The 19,400-nt window shown below is 36.1% G+C and overlaps 1 protein-coding gene across 7 annotated transcripts in view; it reads left to right on the top strand.

The window, feature by feature from the left end:
• Positions 1–19,400, top strand: part of LOC113513069 (serine/threonine-protein kinase minibrain) — a 166,558-nt gene that overhangs the window by 129,524 nt on the left and 17,634 nt on the right. The window contains exon 1 of one of the 7 annotated variants that reach the window (XM_052894372.1): positions 1,257–1,600. The exons of the other annotated variants lie outside the window; for them this stretch is intronic. Coding sequence (XP_052750332.1) covers positions 1,511–1,600 — 90 coding nt within the window. The 5' untranslated portion in view covers positions 1,257–1,510. Of the gene's footprint in view, positions 1–1,256; positions 1,601–19,400 lie in introns of those variants that run through there. 7 annotated transcript variants of the gene reach the window in all.

The raw sequence follows: 19,400 nt of genomic DNA, 5'->3' as shown, positions 1-19,400 counted from the left end.
ATTAGGTGCGTTACTAGTTTGTTTACCATTATTAATTTTTCCAAATAAATATTTACTTGGATTACGTTCACTATATTTAACTTCAGTATAATTATGTAATAAAACTATTTTTTTTTTAATAAGTATGGTGTACGAACCAATATCGGTAATTAACAGCCTAATGAAATGGTGTTTTGACAGCGTACAAACAAACTCAACGGTTATTTTCGAACTATCAATATATTAGGCTTATTTTAAGTGAACAAAGTTACAAATAGATGGTTGCAAACGTTATTTTCCAATAGCCGTACAAAAATAAAATACACATTTGGTTTGCTTCGATAATTAACCTCGAATGACCGTTTTTTGTCTCACCAGTGTTTGTTTCTTTTCTTACATTACTGTCGTAAAATTTTTATGATACAAACTTATACGAATATTATCAATATGCTCCTCAATTAAATTCACCCGGAAGCACCACTGAATAAAATTAACACTTAGTATTTATATAATACTTTATATATATTTCTTAAAACAACTCCACTCACTAGAGTGCGGATTGTTTGCAATTCCAGAAAAAATCCTGTCAACGACCGAACACCAGATATAGTACGGACCCGTTACCCGAGTGATCGACCTGGACTCCTGCCACGATCCCGGCGCCCGCCTGACTAATTATAACAACAGCCGCTCATAGAATAAACAATTCCATGTTAATTACTACAAGGAGTAAAATTGCTTACTCCTACTTGCGTTACTCGGCGATAAATTAGACGTTAAGGACTATTTAATATCACGTGGTAATCAACAAAGTCGCTTCTGATCACCACAAGGGTCGATAACACAATATACAACTTACTGGTGTGATCGACGGTTGCAGCTGTTTATCTTAAATTTGCTATAAGAAATCCAAATGCTGTGATCATTAAAGTAGCTCATTATGACAGCCCTGACTTGACTTCCATAATTATTTCAAGAAGAGACCTAAGCTTCGTCTTAACGTAGCTGAAATGATTTATTTAGAATTCTATTTGTATCATATTGTTGTTATTTAGGTTTTTAGAAAACGTTGTGTTTTTTTAAGCAGTGTTTTTGCTACACTCGTCCAGACTATTTGTATAACGTTTCCTAGTTTATTTTGACGTGAAAAATGTGGCCAGAATCTGGAAGGAGCATATTTAGGACGCACGTCAATTGACCGCAACGAGGTCGGCTCGAAATCACATGTAGAATCGTCTACTTAAACTGAAGAATAGTTATCGTTGCGATAACAAGCCAGTCGTTTCCTCGCAGCCGATTATTGCGGTCCTATACTTGTTTTCATTCGTAAATACGGGTGAGAATCTAATTTGAATGAGTGTGTTTAACCAGCTGATTTGCGGAACAGTGGTCGTGTGCCGTCTCAATTCAAGTGTCCTCGCCTTGTGTTTAAAACTGTCAAGGCAAACGTTGTCAACACTATAGTGTGGTGTGCAAACTGAGCTTGTAATGCTAGTGCAGTGACCCACCAGCCGTGCGTAAAGTCGGGACGATGGTACGCAAAGGGGAGAAGTCTACTCGCGCCCTCTTCAGGAATCTATCCGACACGCTCTGGTGGAAATCTGTTCGAGCCGTTACAATGGTATGTTTGGCAAGCAGAAAGCTCATAGTCGCATTGTGTGTGCACATTAAATGTTTTGTAGAAATAATCGGGAGAGATTTAATACTTTTCTTTCTTCCGATAGAAGTATCTGCTAAAAGTTAACTTTATTCATTATATTTCATCTGTTTTTTTATACTTCAGCATTCATTTTTATTGCTTTATCATTTCACTTCTTTTCTAGTATATTTACTGTTAATGCATTTTATTTTTTACTATGTTACAATCTAGTATGAATTTCTTTTTAGAAATTTGTAATCTGTATTTTAATTTTAATGTATAAGTTCAATTATACTATCTTTATAAAAATATATTGTGTTATGATAATGATTAGTCAATTCTATTTCATATTGTTTGATGTTTATCTTATTGTCATATTACAAAGATATGCATGTAAATATACAGTCGGACATAATAATATCTGCATACTTTATCTAGTCTAGATAAATTTGTGTTTCATATTGCTCACTTATCGTCATCGAACGTGCGTTTGCATTTGTTATGATTTTGACATTGTCATACAGTATCTACGACATGTCCATAAGTTCTCCTACACGTTCACTTCACCTATCGACATCTATCGGAATGTGTGATCTCAGGGCTGGAGATCTCGTTGTAACGGACGCAATTGATACTGTCTCATCGGAGCTATAGTACTGCTCCTTCCGATGTCGTATAATGTTTGTAAACAATATCCTTAGGCGGGTGAATACGAGGAAATAGAATTGGGTGAATCGACACGTCCAACACAATAATAACTTAACAATGAAGATATTGAAGCCTTTCACGCTTTATTTACGCTCGGAATTCCTTGACATATTTTTCCTTTTAACCTGTCCGTGCCAAGGTCCTCTTTGTTTGTAAAATTTAACGTCGGGGTGGGGGGGGGGGGTAGCGCAGGCGGTGAAAAAGAAGGATCCGATTACTTGATAAATTATATGACGTTTACATATATAATTGCGTAGTTGTGTAAAATTGATTATCGTATAACAAACAGGAGTCACTTGCACGCACATGTATGTAATAACGACGTACACAAAGAAACAAATGAGCTTGCAGTTTACGTCAGTCGATGAAACACATTCGTTGCCTTATTATAAGGTCAAAGAAGACACATGTGTGTGCTATTTCTAATCATTGAGACAAGTTATGTGGGAAGTGTTTATTCATCTGTAAATAAATGACAAGTATTATTTTATTTGATGATACATTATTCAGATAATTTAAAAACCGCGCATCAATATTTTTATTTAAATTATGCAAAATTACATGAGTTGGCGAAGTATCAACTAAGCAAACCAATGAACCAATAAATTTGGGTAAATAATAACTTGCTCCATATCATATGTAACGCGATGTTGTCGATGTAGAAACGTGACTAACTGACGCGCATTGTTTACAAACTTTATCAGATTGCATAATATAGATGGTAACATAGAGGCACGATGTGAATCACCGGAGTGAATTTCGTCTACTCTTTTCCTTGTAAGGTTCCATTGCCAAATGGCCAAAACTAAACTGTCATAACCACATCATATCTGTCTGAATTCTGTACGTACCTATGTTTCCAACATAGGTACGTAACTCTTGTAGGTTTGATCCTAGGAGTTTTCAAGAATACTATCTTCATGAGAATCCTTAAATCTAAAACTTGGACCACACCAATATATTAAAAGAGGTCTTATGAAATATCCAATCGAAAATGTATAAATGTTAAAGCAAATTAGAGGCTTTTAATGCAATGTAGTAATGATGCCTTAAAACTTTTATAGATACCTCATTGTTTGTCAGCCGTATACCCGGTATATAATTACCAGTCCGCTACTTTGATCTTAAGCTCTAGTATTTGTTCTTTTAGATACATACAGTATAACATCACATCTATATTCAAAACTGAGAATAAATATTTCTAGGTACTAATCTATTTCATGGAACTATCAAAATACGTATTTGAAACTCGATTATAATGTATTGTTTCTAGTGTAGAGATTGTGTTTTTAGTTTCGTGACGTCGACCGCAGTTTGTAACAGTTGGAATAGTTTCAAACATTTCCTACGTAATACCGCTTTAACATGACTGGATCATTTTGTTTCAATAGGTACTCACAATCTCATCATTGATTTCTACAGACATGGATATAGAAACAATAGATCTCCTAACTGCATTTTGCGAAACATCTTTTGTCCCAAATAAATTCTAAGTATTTTTCTTGGACTGCGCTTAAGTTTATATTCGGAGTTCCTACATATACCTAATTTAATTACAGTCTTTCGTAAAGGTTTGAATTTGCTATCTTTGTTTTTTTTTTTTGATTTCCGCGCATTGTTTTACTATACAAGCCTTGGCCACAACTAGGCATTGATGAACTCACGTATGTGTGCCTCGGCTATGCCTCGGCCCACATTTGCACATTCGTCCATCAATGCCTGGCCGCTGCAGTAATGTACTATTTTTGTACATCATAGCAGAAAAATATGAAACAGTTTTCATATAGATTACGGTTCTAGCGTCATGTCTCTCCATGGCTGCCTTCATGTCCATACGCATATTTAGGTCAAATTCTATTTCTCCGCTCACCTATAATAACTCTTCAACAATTTCATCGTAATTGAAATTGGATATGTTATTATTTTTTATATCTTCGCCTTGAAACGTATTCCAATAAAATTGTTTTTTAGTATACCTTACCATAGCTATCTAAGGAATCAATGGAATGTGCAAGGTTTCTAAACTAGTCTTTAACGCTTTGCATTGATAGACACGGTAGGGCATTTGTCTTTATATAAGAACCGTGAACCAAATTTAGTGCTATCGCTCGGAAGCCGGTATCTGATGTCGATATATATTATGGAATCTAAATTCCATAATTTTTGTTATATTCGATCGGATACGATTTTGTCATAAGTCTTTGTTGTTGTATTATAGGATATTCACCAGATGGATTCTTTGTACAAAAGTCGTTTACTTGGGTATCTCTGTCCAATTCGTGTTTCAACCGTGAAGCAATTGTGTTTGCATGACTGTGTTTCAGTTTGAAGAGTGGGATAAGGCGTGAGTTTACAGGGTACAGAGGAACAACACCTGAGTCCTCAGGAATGGCAACATATGCGGGGAGGGGGGGTATCATGAGCGATACAGTATACTCTTATGTCCATGGTACTGCTCATGTCTATAGGCGACGGTTACCACTTTCCGTCAGGTGGGCCGTCAGCTTATTTGCCATTCTAAGTTGTATAACAAAAAATATTTCAATGTTTGTGTTAAATCCTTATTTATACTCGTATATATACATTCGTCAAAATCGATTTCTGTATCATTAAAAACATCGGTCACTTTGCGGGTACCAACCACCAGGGTTATAATAAGATACAGCTGTTGTGACAAGATCATCTCTCAACGCTATTAATAAAACTGTTAGGAACACTTCACACAGATCAAGTGAGCTAAAATAATGTAGAACACTGATAGATACTTGTATATTTTCAAACTTATTACCTGGGGTTACAAATAGTTCTCGTATTGACGTGGAAATAACCAAGTAGCAATCGAATAAAAAAAAATAATCTATTATTATTAAACACTTAAATTTACTAGATCAGTTTTATTTACCTCCACTTTACCGATTTGAAGGAGTTTACTAACAGTATAGCTAAAAGTCAAATGTGAACACCATCAATTATTTTACGTTGATAAAACTATAAATTAAATGCAAAAATCCATTAATATACATATATTCTTAATTGCACTTTTGAATTGCAAAAACAAAGCAGGAAAGATTTATCTATTTGTTATCTCGTTAAAACTATTGGATCGATTGATCGAACTTCTTAGAAAGTGGATTTAGATACCTCGATAGGTTAGTGGTAGGATAGATTAGTTAGTAGTAGGATAGATAATTAGTTAGTTAGGCTCGATAGTTAGTCGATAGGATAGATTAGTGGATATAGATATTTCGCATAAACCATCATAGAATATTATATTTTCTGTGCTAGAGTTGTAGTCAAGTAGGGATGTAGGGATGAATCGTATTTGAGCATTGTCATTTGAAAGACACCTTGAATATTTTGCTGGTTTATATGGATAAACTTGTAGGTGAGAGCTCTTATACCGTCGTTGAATGTATAATTTGAAAAGTGTATAATTATTCAGTAAATCATTTTATCCCCTTCAAAGTAATCCCACTGTGACATAATGCACTTGTGACAACGCCGTTTCCACTGTGAGAAGGCTCCTTGAAAGTCCTCTGGTTGTAGGTTTCTCAGCTGCCCCGTCGGGTTTTGGGAACAAGAAGAAGTCACACGGGGCCAAATCCGGCGAATAGGGGGGGTGTTCGGTCACCGTAATGGAATTTTTACTCAAAAACTCACGGACAACAAGAGAGGTGTGGGCAGGGGCATTGTCGTGGTGAAGAATCCAACGCCCCTCTCGCGCCAATTCTGGACGAACTCGTGCCACATGAGCTTTGAGGCGTCTGAGCACATCGACGTAGAATTTTCCATCAACTGTTCTTGCCGAGTTTCGAGAGAAACTTGATTACGACGCGCTGCTCTTCAACGGAAGCGGGCTCCATGCACGGGGTTATTATGATTCTGTTCTTAAGAACTGAAGCATATGTTTTAAGCAATATACGAACTTTCCGGACAGACCTCGTCAGGAATTGTCGTATTATATACTGTTCTTAAGACCATTGTTTTAAGAATATCTTACGAAACTTTTCATTTTTCACCTTCAGAGGTCATTTGTAGCCCAATTTATTTGTAATATGTAGCTTTTGATTCAGTCTTCCAATGATATTGTTATTTCATATTCTACATTTCCACTAGAAGCATTTTAAGTTTTTTTTTTTTTTTCAAAGTATGATACACATTAATACCTGGATACATATATAACCTACAGATAAAAGGTAATACTTGTAGTTGGTTATGTAATTGGTTCGTTAACTTTCCTTATCACAAACGATCACAATCGGATAACTAGCGAAACGTACAAAGCCTCTCGACCGCTTAACAACATTACAATTTCAGGATTTATGTTCTTATCGCTGTATATATCGATCTTGTAATTAGTCCAATATTGTTCAAGTGGACAGTATTATTTATGGTTTTAACCAATTTGTACAGTGGCTTGTTCTATTTTTAAATTACCTCTGTGATCTCGTATCTAACTACTACAGTCGGATTTGTTCACAGCTTCTTTTACGTGACTTGTAAATTCAACCGTTCTTATTGTCGTAAATAACATTGTTACGACTACGATATATAACATTTGATGCTTATAGCAACAGTAGAATTGTGCCATGGTTTATGTAAAATCTTACTGCTCATTTTATTTTACTTCAATAAATAGAATTTAATGTGCAAGTAGTCAGTAGTATATTGGAAATGTCTGCGTCGTGTACGTTGATCAGAATTAACTTCGATATCGTATCGTGCAGTACATTCGGTCTCTAGTCGGGAGCCCAGCGGAGTCTAGCCGAGGAGACGACGCGCGATGTGTCCTATCACCGGAGCCGCCATCCGCAGAGATGACTATGCTCGCTCTCATTCATTAGAGGGGCGGGCGGGCCGGGACGCAAGACGTCGCGCGCCGCCCGACTATATCGATTTTGTACCACCAGCCTCCCCCGCCGGCCCCACGCGTCCCCGCTCTCAGCATCCGACCTCGAGTGCTCTCCTCTCGCGCCTACTGGACACCTCCGACAGAAACTACGCCTTAACGACATGACGCCACAGCTCAAAATTCCAGTCCCCGATTAGTACCTCTTGCCGTGCCGACTATCCCTAATGGACCTTCTGAGCGAAAGTTACTTGGTTGAGATTGCAACGCCGCCACCGACGTCCACGCCGACGGAAAAAATAAGCTTTTTGTTACAATTAAAATGGTAAATCAAACCAATTTTAGTAATTGCGAGGTCAAACTTTGAAGTAGAGAGCACGTTGATGCAGATTTTGGAACGCGCATGATTTTTATAATGGAACCAATGTTGTTCGCGCCCATTATAGTTTTCGCGGTATACTCGGTGAAGTACATGAGTAGGTAGGTACTTTATACGTGCCCTGCACATGGCTTGATTTAATTAATATGTAGGGAGTTGAAGCCTTTGATGGCAGTGTGAAAGTGTATCAAGTAGACCGACTGTTAATTTTGCGCTTCGCAAGGCTATCTGTTATACAAGATGTAGGTATGTTTGTTGTCCTAACAAACACTAATGACTTAACTTTATTATTACTCTGAGATTATCGCAATTATACCTAATAATGAAAGTCTTAAAATTTTTAATTGGCTCTCAGAGTGTAAGAAAATTAGATTTGAGTTTTCTGAGTTTATTTTCAACACCTTGGAACCATAAACCTTCTTTCACTAATCTCTTATCTTATAATAGATTCTAACTGTATCTTATTTATTAATATTTTGATAATATTCCTATTATTAATTCATATAAGTTGTTCAAGGAATTCCTTATTACATAGTTTTACGAAATATGTTGTATGATCCTTTAGAAAGAAACTTATTACGCTATTAACCATTTTTTGCTGCTTTGCCTACATGAGCTGTTATCTTTAGTTCCCGTGGAAAAAACAAAAAAATTGCATGTTTTAAGTCATAACAAATAAGTTTTATTTCCATTATTACTTGGACATCTAGACGCGTCATCTTAGTCTAGTAGTTAATTTTTTTTTTTTTTTAAAAACGATTCATATTCAGTGATAGTTTGATTTTTCCCTGTGCTAAACTTTATGCTTCAATAGCCAAATCCTTTAGACTGTGTGATGACACATAGTCAGTAGCTGTTAGTTTTAAACTTAACAGCGAGTAACGTTTAATTTTGTCTAATAAAATATTTAATTCCATAGGTAACTAGGTAACGTCTTGATACCTATACCCGTAAACGTTCCATAACATTAATCATATTGAAAACAAGTCAATGGCATAAGCTATAACCTTATTTAAACTGTTTACAATATGGAGTATGTTATTGTGTTTGCATATAACTACAATATTGAGTAAGCCCACCCGCGATCATTCACGTTCAATGCATAAATATTGTGGTTCAGATAAAGAGCGGTCAAGAACGAGAAGGATACGATAAATTACAGGGCTTTCCTAGACTTTCTTATTATAATCTTCTTTGATGATACTTTTTTATTGTATTTAATGTTAAAAATGACAAATAAGCTGTTATAATTTCGAATTAGACAGCATCCTCTATCTATTTATTAATTGATATTAGTAATAAATTAAACCATTTTTCATGCCATCGGCTATTAAAGGTTGGCGATCATCACTAGCTCTAATCTTAGAGACTACCGCCTGTAAAAAGAATTCGATGCTTATACCGAATCAGTTCTCAGGGTCTTTACGCCGGCCTTATCTTGGGTCAGATGTTTAACGGCCTTATATATTATCTTCCATGTCAAATTGCAATATGATATATTCTCTTTCGCATTATATATATTAAAGCTTCGGTATAGAATAAGCCATCGCGGATGTCGGAAGAGGCGACTAACGTAACTTAATCGAGGGATGGGCAGCAGCATCCCTCTTAAAACGTCAAGGCCTAACTACGGTTGCCATCCTGCCTGCCAGGCTTAGCAACTACTGGCAAAATCCTTCTTTATGAGGAAGTCCTACGTTCAGCTGTGGACAATTAACGGTTGATATAGTAAGACCAAGATTATAATATAATACCTACCTTATATATAGTGATGCCCATCATTTCACAATACCTGTTTTGCGTTACTATTTTATTATTCCTTATTGACCACATTACAATAAGTTTGGTTTAAAAAGCGTATGCTATATAGCATTCTCTCCTAGTCAACTTTTGGAAGAACAGAAATGTAACTATGCGGTGAAAAATATTGAAAACTATTCCTGAATTCTAAGAAAAACTTCTTAGAACTCAGCAGGCAAGGAAGCTGCTTGGCAACAGATTTAATAGGTAAGACAGTCTTATTAGTAGACTTGACTACTGAACCCTAAATTGAATCAGCGAACTAATAACATTAATACGGATCTTTGACCTATGTGATAAGAGTTGTATTGCGGTAGGTCTGGATTTATGCATCCGTTTTATCGCTAATCGCGGTTATAAACGGTGGTTTGCATACATTGCATAAACATGTTTGTGTTATTGTCGCCTGACCTGCCTGGAAAGATGGGATAGCAGTTTCGATGGAACAACGGTTCTGGGAAAATATTCAGGAGGCTTTCGTAGTAATCAATTCATAAATTCCTCATATGGACTAGTCCATATAACAGACAAACTATGTCATGACTTGAAACTAATGTTCCAGTTCAATGAAAGATGGTGCTTTCTATTTACACTGTAACTTATAAGGGAAGTTTTTACCAAACTGTACAAAGTCGATGACATGAGTACACTAGTAATACATAGGAAAATATTGGATACTATCACATGAAGACCTTTATCTTCAAAGGGTTGGTAGTGCTCCAGTAACAAATGCTCTACGTGGTACGTGGTAAACGTACCATCAGATGAACCGTATGCTTGATTGCCGTTAAGATATAAATAGATATTACATGTTTTATCGCATAGCGACGTTCAAATTTGCATAGCATAGCAGACGACTTAATATGCTCCTATTGTTGAATGCAAATCTCATAATTATGGAAAATGTATTTTCACACTCGTTGTTAGGTAAACGCAAAATTATTCCCGCTGTCGACTATTGTTTCATATTTTGCCTAATTTTTGCAAATTCCCGTTTGTTAAACAAATTCTCGGAGAAATGATTTATTGTGGGCACACAGATATTTAATGAGTTCTTGTTCTGCCTTGGGCTTTGAGATATAGATAGAGTATAAACATTTCAGTCCAGATGTAATCAGGGTCATCGGACAGTTTAATCCAGGGTTGTAATTCAAAGCAAATAAATAATGCAATGTTAATCAGACGCCGGACATGTTCACTGGCTATCTAAATTGGTATTGTGGAAGTAGACAAGTAATTAATACCATAATATAATACCTAGAGAACAAGATAATTCTATTCCGATAAAATAGCTATTTTAATCATGACATTATTTCTTATTATAAAATGCAAAGTTAAATTAAATTTTGTACACAAATTTGAATATTAAATCTCGTTGCCAAAGTCACAGGTTGTAGCTAGTATAATGTTCTAATTCATTGACGTTAGCTCAAACAATTCAGCGTAACATTATTGCACAGCAAATCGGTTCATTCGATACGATTGTTTACATCGTGTTATTAATTCAATCGTTCAATATGTTTACAATGTATAAAGTAAACATCGCTTGTATCTTTGCTGCATCCTATTTATTTATGAATAATAGCAGAACGCGAACGTTCAGTTATTATGGAAATGGCCGATCAAAGGCGGTCGAGCCTCAACGAGGGGAGCGCTTGGTGTAGGTTATGGTATTGCATCCGAGTTCCGACGATTTGCCGACTGCAAGCATGGTTTAGCATAAGTATACCTTGGTTTATAACGGCTGTGTCTGTCTAGCTTCGGGATTTATGAATACAACCGTGTAATTACTACGCGGGTACTGGCCTGGGGGTTACTTTACTCTCTGGTGCAGGCTGCGTAGCGTCTTTTTAATTTCTATATTGACATTGCAGCTGTGTTTACGGTATTGATGCTTAAAAATCGATTATTAAGTAATCTATTTTATTCAATGATCTATCGTTGCTATCAATCGTCTTCATCATTTGTGGCCTTTGCATCAATAATATCGGATAACTAGATATTAATTTAATCGATTGTAATGGACGCTATGGAGAGTATCGATTAAATTGTTTGCAATTTATGATAGTATTGTGGCATTACTTGCTATATGTTAATATCATAATAATTATATGATGATATTAACATAAATAATCAATAGTATCGATATAACAATGGTTTATAACTGATTATATCGTATTATAGATTGCCACATTATTTGGAGAAATTATAGAATAATTAATCGGTACCCAACGATTATCCGGCAACACTAGTTTGCGGCTACCTCAACATATTTTGTACACGTCAAGTATTGATCACATGACCATTTTAGTTTGTTATAAATTTTAAATCGCTTATCTAGACTGAAGCCGGTTGAAAATAAACACAAGATCGATAGGGCTCCGTTCGGCTAAAACTATGGCTGCTGTGCTGTCTATGTATCTGTTTTCGGAGGTAGACTCGTGTTGTGATCTCCTTACAGCATCTTACTAGTTTTATTTGAAAATAGATCACATTAAAATCTATTTTTAAAAGGCAACTGTTCGCGTCTGTAGGCGACAGTTTCCACTTTCCATCAGGTGGGCCGTCTATTTATCTGCTATTCTAAGTATCATAAAAAAATAAAAATAAACGTTAAGGAAAATCTCAATTGGTCAGTATTTTTATGTGTGTGTTTATATTAGACGATATTGTCTCCAATTCTGTATCGATTTTGATATAAATTTTTGCAATATGGTTAGGTATAGAAAATTTCTAACGAAAAATTATATATTAACATTCAGAAAATAAACAGAAACACCGTTATGGTATATCTAAAAGGATTTAGTGTGGGAGGAGGTTTGCTGTCAATAAATAGACTTTTTAACATCGAGCCAAGTTTCCTGTAAATGAAGATATATGCGACGTCTATCTCCATCTGTGTCTGCAGGATTTTTGCTATCGTTGTGATGTAAAAAAAGTTGGATGTCTACTCAATGTACTTAGCAACGAATTCAAAGTGAAGATTAAAAAAGCACGCGTGCCCACTTGACGCGTAGTGTTAGCTTTTTGCATCGGTGTGCGGTGCGGTACGGTGGCACTAATGAAACGGCCCCAGTGCGGCATGTGCGTCGCAGCGGCCTACGTACGCGAGCCTTGCATTGGGTCGGGTCAGTGAACCCGCCCGCCCACTATCGGGGTAAATATGCCGAATGCACACAGATGCGCGCGCTGCCTCAACCCCCACGCCGCCCGTCGACGTCGCTGCACTATGCACGCATCCACCCCCCCGGCCCCTCTTAAAACTCCTAATTGATTGCACAAATTTTCTCGCAATAACTGTCTTTTTATAGTGTTAATGATGTAAACTTGCGCCGCTCCGCCGCTTTAATTGATACTGTGTCGCCGAGAGTTATTATAACTCGTAACTAATGTGATTGCCGATGGTCGGGTAGCGGGATCGTAAAATATAAATTAACCTACGACAATGAAAGTGCTGAGTTGCTAATACGTACAAATGTCGTAACAGAACGTTATGAATTGAAACTTGTAGTAAGTAATATTTTTGGTAAACATTAAACTTTAATACGAGATCATTATTTACTATATTATAATTCATATTCGAATCAGAACAACAAATAAATATTTTACGTTTTGTTAAAATGACCTACCTCAATGTTGACAGTATTGTACGGGAAGCAACATGAACGTTGACTCTCTCAAAAATTTTTCGAATTGAGATGACTTCGCGTAACAGATACATAAAAACTGTACTTATGAGTTTATTAACTAGAAAATTATGCGTATATTTTCATTAATTGTACATATGGATTCATTCGCGCATACAGGGCGGGGCTTACTATCCGAGTAGAAATGTGGCCGATATCATTTTCTATACTGCTAAATTGACAATATAATTATGTATTCATTAATAATCTTTTAAATTTTTAATATTAGTATCTAAGTCAGTAAGGATCATTGGTTCTGTGATCGCATTCCAATCTCTGATGATTCAAGTATTGCATCAGTGCAGCAATTAGATGATGTCAGGATGACATCGCGCTGCCAATATGCATACGAGCATTTATACAGAGGTTCTATACTTTATGCTAAATATACTAAATACAATACGACTCGAAACGCCATGCCAACAGTCTGTATAAATAAAAATGAGACAGTATGAAATAACAGAATTGTAATGCCGTCATAACGCGTCGTGCTTTTGCCATTATTGCCTAACATAATACACATATAATTTGCATATTTTATTTATTTCTTACTTAAAAGTAGGTGTTTCGAATAGGACAATATGTTATTTAACTTTTGTTAAATATTGTTAACTAGCTGTTTACAGCGATTTCATTCCCCCGAGCACGTTATCTCGTGTTGCCATGGGAATTTTCGAGAATTATTTCTTAGTGGGCGCTTATGTAATAAAAGGAACACGATTTAAAATGTATATATCTTACCTTAGCAATTTAGGTTATGCGTTGATTGATCAATTGATCAGTCAGTAAATACAAGTCTTTTTTGACCACCATCGAAACTGTTATCAGTCTTATGTAAATCGGACTTTTACTATAGGTACTTCACAATTGATAGACATTAATATTTTGTGAATGCATTATACACATACGTACTCACGAATATGTTTGTTTTGTATAGGGATTTAACCCCGTTAGTATTAGAAGTTAAGGCTGTGTATCATATCTTTACATTAAGTCGTTATGGTCTAACCCTAGTCATAAAGATCCTTTATCCTATAATGCGGACACTAATAACTCTGGCGTATACAAACTAAGTCAGGGAAACATAAACATAATATGAAACATTGATTACACTACATGTTCTTAGAATAGTTTATGTAAGTAGTTATTTAATAACTAATTAAGCAACAAACAACATTAAATGTTTACTTATTTATTTTACGGTAAACCGTATAGTAACTGACCACTTTTTATACTACATTCAACGAGATATATGATTAAAAAACTTTAAACTTTAAGCTGTCTACCTAGTACCTACCACTACAGTTTGATGTCACTGCCTAGGAAAGTGTAGGGAGCAAGTCCTTAAGTTATGTTAAAATAAACCTGATATAAAGGTATTAAAGATTATTATTTTTATTTGCAAAATTTGAAAACAACTAGTCTAGGTGAGTAATCATTAAATGTTATATTAGTTACTAGCCATCCTCTTTTTCGTGTAATAGTACCTACTCTTACACGTACATACATACATCCCGTACTGCTTGAAATTAGTTTATGCAAACAAAATAAATAATCTATATCTATAGTCTATTTACCTATTTATTTAACAAAATACATAAAAATATACAATGACAATTAGAAAATTAAAATAAATATAATAGGATAAAGTACAGACTTAATTATAGACAAAAAAGTTAGTATAACCGCTAGAAAAATCTCCTACAGACAACCTTCGGTTACTCCAAAACAGATTATAATTAAATATTACAATATATTGAAATAAACTTATAAATTAATAATGCTAAAAGTATATATACGATGTAGCAAATAAAAAAATATTTTCAATCGACTTAAAAAAATGAGCATTTCAACTCCGGTAGTTCTACACCGATTAAAAGAATTTTCCAATTCTTTTTTATCTAAAAGGATATACTTACAGATTGGGATTTAGATATTTAATCACAACGAGTTTAGTAGTTTTGAAATCAAAATAACTGATTTTGCCACAATCAAAGCCAGTTTTTTTTTGTATTACACAATTTTATTTTCGTGTGCGTTATCGTACTGTTTTGATGAAATCTTACGACGCTCTAATTTTATACAATACTGTATTTCTATAATCCAAACGGTTACTTTCTGATTCGCGATAGGATACCGATGTTCTTAAAATAATACTAAAATTTAATGCAATAACTCTGTCGTATCTGGATGTAATAGACTAGTATATTTTGTGTATGAAGACGTCTACCTTTCCCAACACTGGCACATGATAATGTGTTTCCATGGTATGTTAATTGTAACAAATATTATTTACTATAGCTTAGGGTTTTTTTATACCACTGAGATGGCAAACAAGCATACGGCGCACCTGACGGTAAGTGGTTACCGTAGCCTATGAACACCTGCAATACCAGAGGTATTGTAGAGGTACCAGGGTGCAGTCAAACCGCGATAATAAGAAAGGGGGAGAAGGGATTGTTGGTAATGGAGATTGGCAACCCCATCGCTAGCAATAGACCCTGGCAGGTCGACCTCCTCGCAGTTCCTCCTGAAAACCATTATAATTGATTTATAATTGAATTCGTCACGATGGGCTAACTGACCTTCATATTCGCCCATTATCTCTCACTGGTGCCCCGCCATTGTATACCGATGACGCGTGCGGGGTTACCATTCCATTATCTACATAAAAAAAAAGAAAAACCGTGATAACATTCATTTGAAATCACATAATAAATTTAATCACTTAATTTTAATCGTGAAAGTGAAATTTTAATACTCGTATTAATATGAAAGATTGCAGTCACATAGCGAATATGAGTGATCTGACGAGCGATAACAGTGCAGTTTTATGGCAAATTGCTGTGATCGCCCATCATGCAATGGTCATTATTCTAGTAATATCACATAATGTGAAAATGAGTTTGTTTCTTACTTTTGGCAGTCTAAATAGCTTAACCAGTCTTTGTAAAATTTTACCTACACGCAGTATTTTGAATGAAGGAGGGCATACGCTACTTTTTATCCTTGTTACGTGAATGAAGTCGTGGGTACCGCTAGTGAAATAATAAATTGACCGTCGTCAATGCAATCAATAGTAAGGTAAATATTCTGACAGTCCACCTTTTGAGAAGCGATAAGTATGATTTTGCAGTAAATAAACCCATAGGTTTTGCCTATAGTTCCTACGTTTGACATATGGGTTCGCTATCACTAGTATAGTTTGCTGAGATATAACGCTGTGACAGACGGACGAATGGATGTATAGTCGCACCGTGCAGTTTCTTTTTACGTTTTTAGTGCGGTACCCTAAAATAAATTTTCACAAATGGCAACGATGCGTATCTTATCAAAGCCACTTCTTATCGGTGTGATGTTACGAAATAGGACGTCTCACGGGAAGCGGTGGAACAAGGAGGGTAATTAGGATACGCAATACCACGGCCCGTACGCGTCACATTGGTAGGCCTAATTGAATAACCGACTACAAAGGAAACCGCGCATTTTGCACTCACTGGAAGAGACGGTGCGTACTACGAGTTGGATACAGGGTGAAGCGTAGTCGTACGTTACTTGTACGCAACTAAGAATTTATTTATGCTCGAGAACCTATTAGAACAGGAATTTTGTGAATTGAATTTTTTTTTATGTTAAAAACTTGTTTATGGTGAAAATGTTTAGTTTCGCTGGTAGAACACTCCTTCGAAAGGATCCTGACGGTTTCTACTTCACTTGTAAATGAACTTGAGTCTTTTTATACATCTAGATTATGAATTACGTTTCTTTTAAATTTGCACGTATATCGAACGGATGTATAATATAAATTATCGAATATGTTTATACTAACTTATTTTTTTAGTGGATGATAATGGAATAGTAACCCCACCTACGCTATCAGTATAGGCTGGTGGGGCGCCAGTGAGGAATGATAGGTAAGAATGAAAAGTAGGTCAGTTAGCCCATCGCGATGAATACACTTGGAATTCAGCACGATGGTTTCAATGGCCGGGGGGGGGGGGGGGGGGGGGGCACGTGGAAGCCAATCTGATAGTATATTGCTAGCGATTGGAATTGTAGTCAGCATTACTAACAATTTATATTTATGTTATAATCTATTTCAATGTAATTTAATGAAAATGTAAACAATCAATTAAAGGACCCGACCATAAACGGTCTGCTAATGTTTAATAATAATAAAAAAATCTATTGTTTGATTGTTTCAATTTGTTATTTATTTAGGGTATTATTTAATACGTTACTGCTTCGATTTTTGGGAGTTAATGTTACAAGATTTGTAATTTTCTTATTAATATAAACATTTAATTTATTATGTATTTAATTAATGTAGTAAATCACTGAAGAGAATTCGTGAAATATTTTCCTTTTGTTGAATGAATGCATCATTCCAGAGAGATTATCTAAAGTTATTTATTGGGTACGACGCACATTCTCACACATATATTACATGAACATCTTTAATACGACAGATACGAGAAACTTGAAAAAGAAACTTTGAGAGAACGCATTTTAAAGATACTTTATCATTTTATTATTTTGCATTCTTATTCCAACGATAAATTTGTAATATATCTATTTGAATATTTATCTTTTATATGGTGCATAAAACAATTCTAATGTGTAATATAGAACTATTGAATTCGGTAAACGAATCTTTTAATATTTTGGTTTACTATGTGAACTGTTTTAAAAATTCAAGAGACGTCGTAAAATTGTTTATCATCCTCTATTGAACGGAAAGTGTGTATTCATCTCTTTTCCGTCCCAAGACGAATTAGTTGAGGATAATAGAAAATCGCAACAAATTCAAGAACATTTCCACTTGACATCGTTAATCTTTCGTTTACGATGTGAGACGAAACTTCTCAGCGAGTCCTCTCGCGAGTTCGCCCCTTATCGTTTCCAGCTTTATTTACATCATTGTAGGAAACTATTCCGCCCACGGTGTCGCGGAGGACACCGATTTCCTACACCGCCATCGGTGATGCAACGCCGGAACGGAACACTTCGGTTACTTTAGTTCGGATGCGTTCCTGCTCTGCACTCACCGCTGTTTATAGACCACGATCAAAATCAACTTTATTGTCACTCGTATACAGCCAAGTACTTAACGAAATGGACATTGTTGAATGGGATTTGTACATGCACACAAAGGCATGGCGGCGATTAATGTTAATGACAAGCAAATGTGCAAACAAATTGAATCTGACGTCTAATCCGCAATTAAGTATCTAGTAATTGGCAGTTATACTACCTCAATTTATCGCATCGAAATCTCTACTGCGATACTACCTTCATCGTTTTATGATGGAAATGATGATTGAATTACTAGCACTGATTAGAAAAAAATAATTTATGAGTTGTCGGTACTTTAGAGAAGCTAAGAATTTTCAAGAAAGACAATTAGTTTTTATAGACCATCAGATCAGAGCACCAGGTTTTTAATCTGATTTTTTTTTATAAAGAGCTATTTTTTTTTTGTAATTATTTCTAATTCTACCGTGTGGTCTCCGAATAGAATAGGCCCTTCCTTTTCCTTGTGTGTCGTAAGAGGCAACTAAAGGAGGGCAAGGGATGGGCAGCAGCATCCTTCTTAAAATATCTCCAGAGCCTAACTGCGATTGCCAATCCACCTGCCAAGCGTAGCAACTACTGGCGAAACTCCCCCTAGGAGAAGGCTTATATTCAGCAGTGGACAGTTAAAAGCTGATATGAAGATGACGAATTATTTCTATTATCCCCTTTGCATTAATAAATCTATTTAAACGAACATAAATAAATTAACTCTTAAAGTGTTCCAATATTACTGAAGTAAATAAAACGCTGCTTTGATTGTGTTTACAATAAATCACTAAGCTTAATACGATCCGTGTTTATTAGCCGAGACGCGGCTGATTTGAATTAAGCCCGCACCTCAGCAACTCGTTGCCGCGGCCTGTGTAGTGTTGCTATACTCTTGTTTCTCAGACTTCGTTCATTAGACAGTTAACCGTCGACCGAATAGTGGATCACCTCCCGCTATCAGGTGCGCTGCAAACAAAACGTTGAATAGAGGCCGGGTTAAACATGCACGACGGGTGTACGGGTATAATTAAAGTTTAGGAGACGCTCACGTCGCCCGTTAACCTCGTTATCGGGCGCTGGAAGTGGGTGAGACGCGGTGGGGCGGGAGCCAGGCTCGGGGCAGGGGGGGAAACGGGGAAAATCAATGACAGCCGCCGCGCGCCGTCTCTCCCCAGCCCGACGCGCTCATCTCGCGACCACGTGCCGCGGTCACTGGCCTGACTAACCACTCGCGACCACCACAATGATTTGTCTCCAACGACACCGCTCACCATTGATTTATGGTGTTGCATGTGA

Source organism: Galleria mellonella, unplaced genomic scaffold (genome assembly GCF_026898425.1).
Source record: "Galleria mellonella isolate WM207_F2 unplaced genomic scaffold, CSIRO_AGI_GalMel_v1 utg21, whole genome shotgun sequence".
Lineage (NCBI taxonomy): Eukaryota > Metazoa > Arthropoda > Insecta > Lepidoptera > Pyralidae > Galleria > Galleria mellonella.
This window is presented reverse-complemented; position numbering and strand designations above follow the sequence as displayed.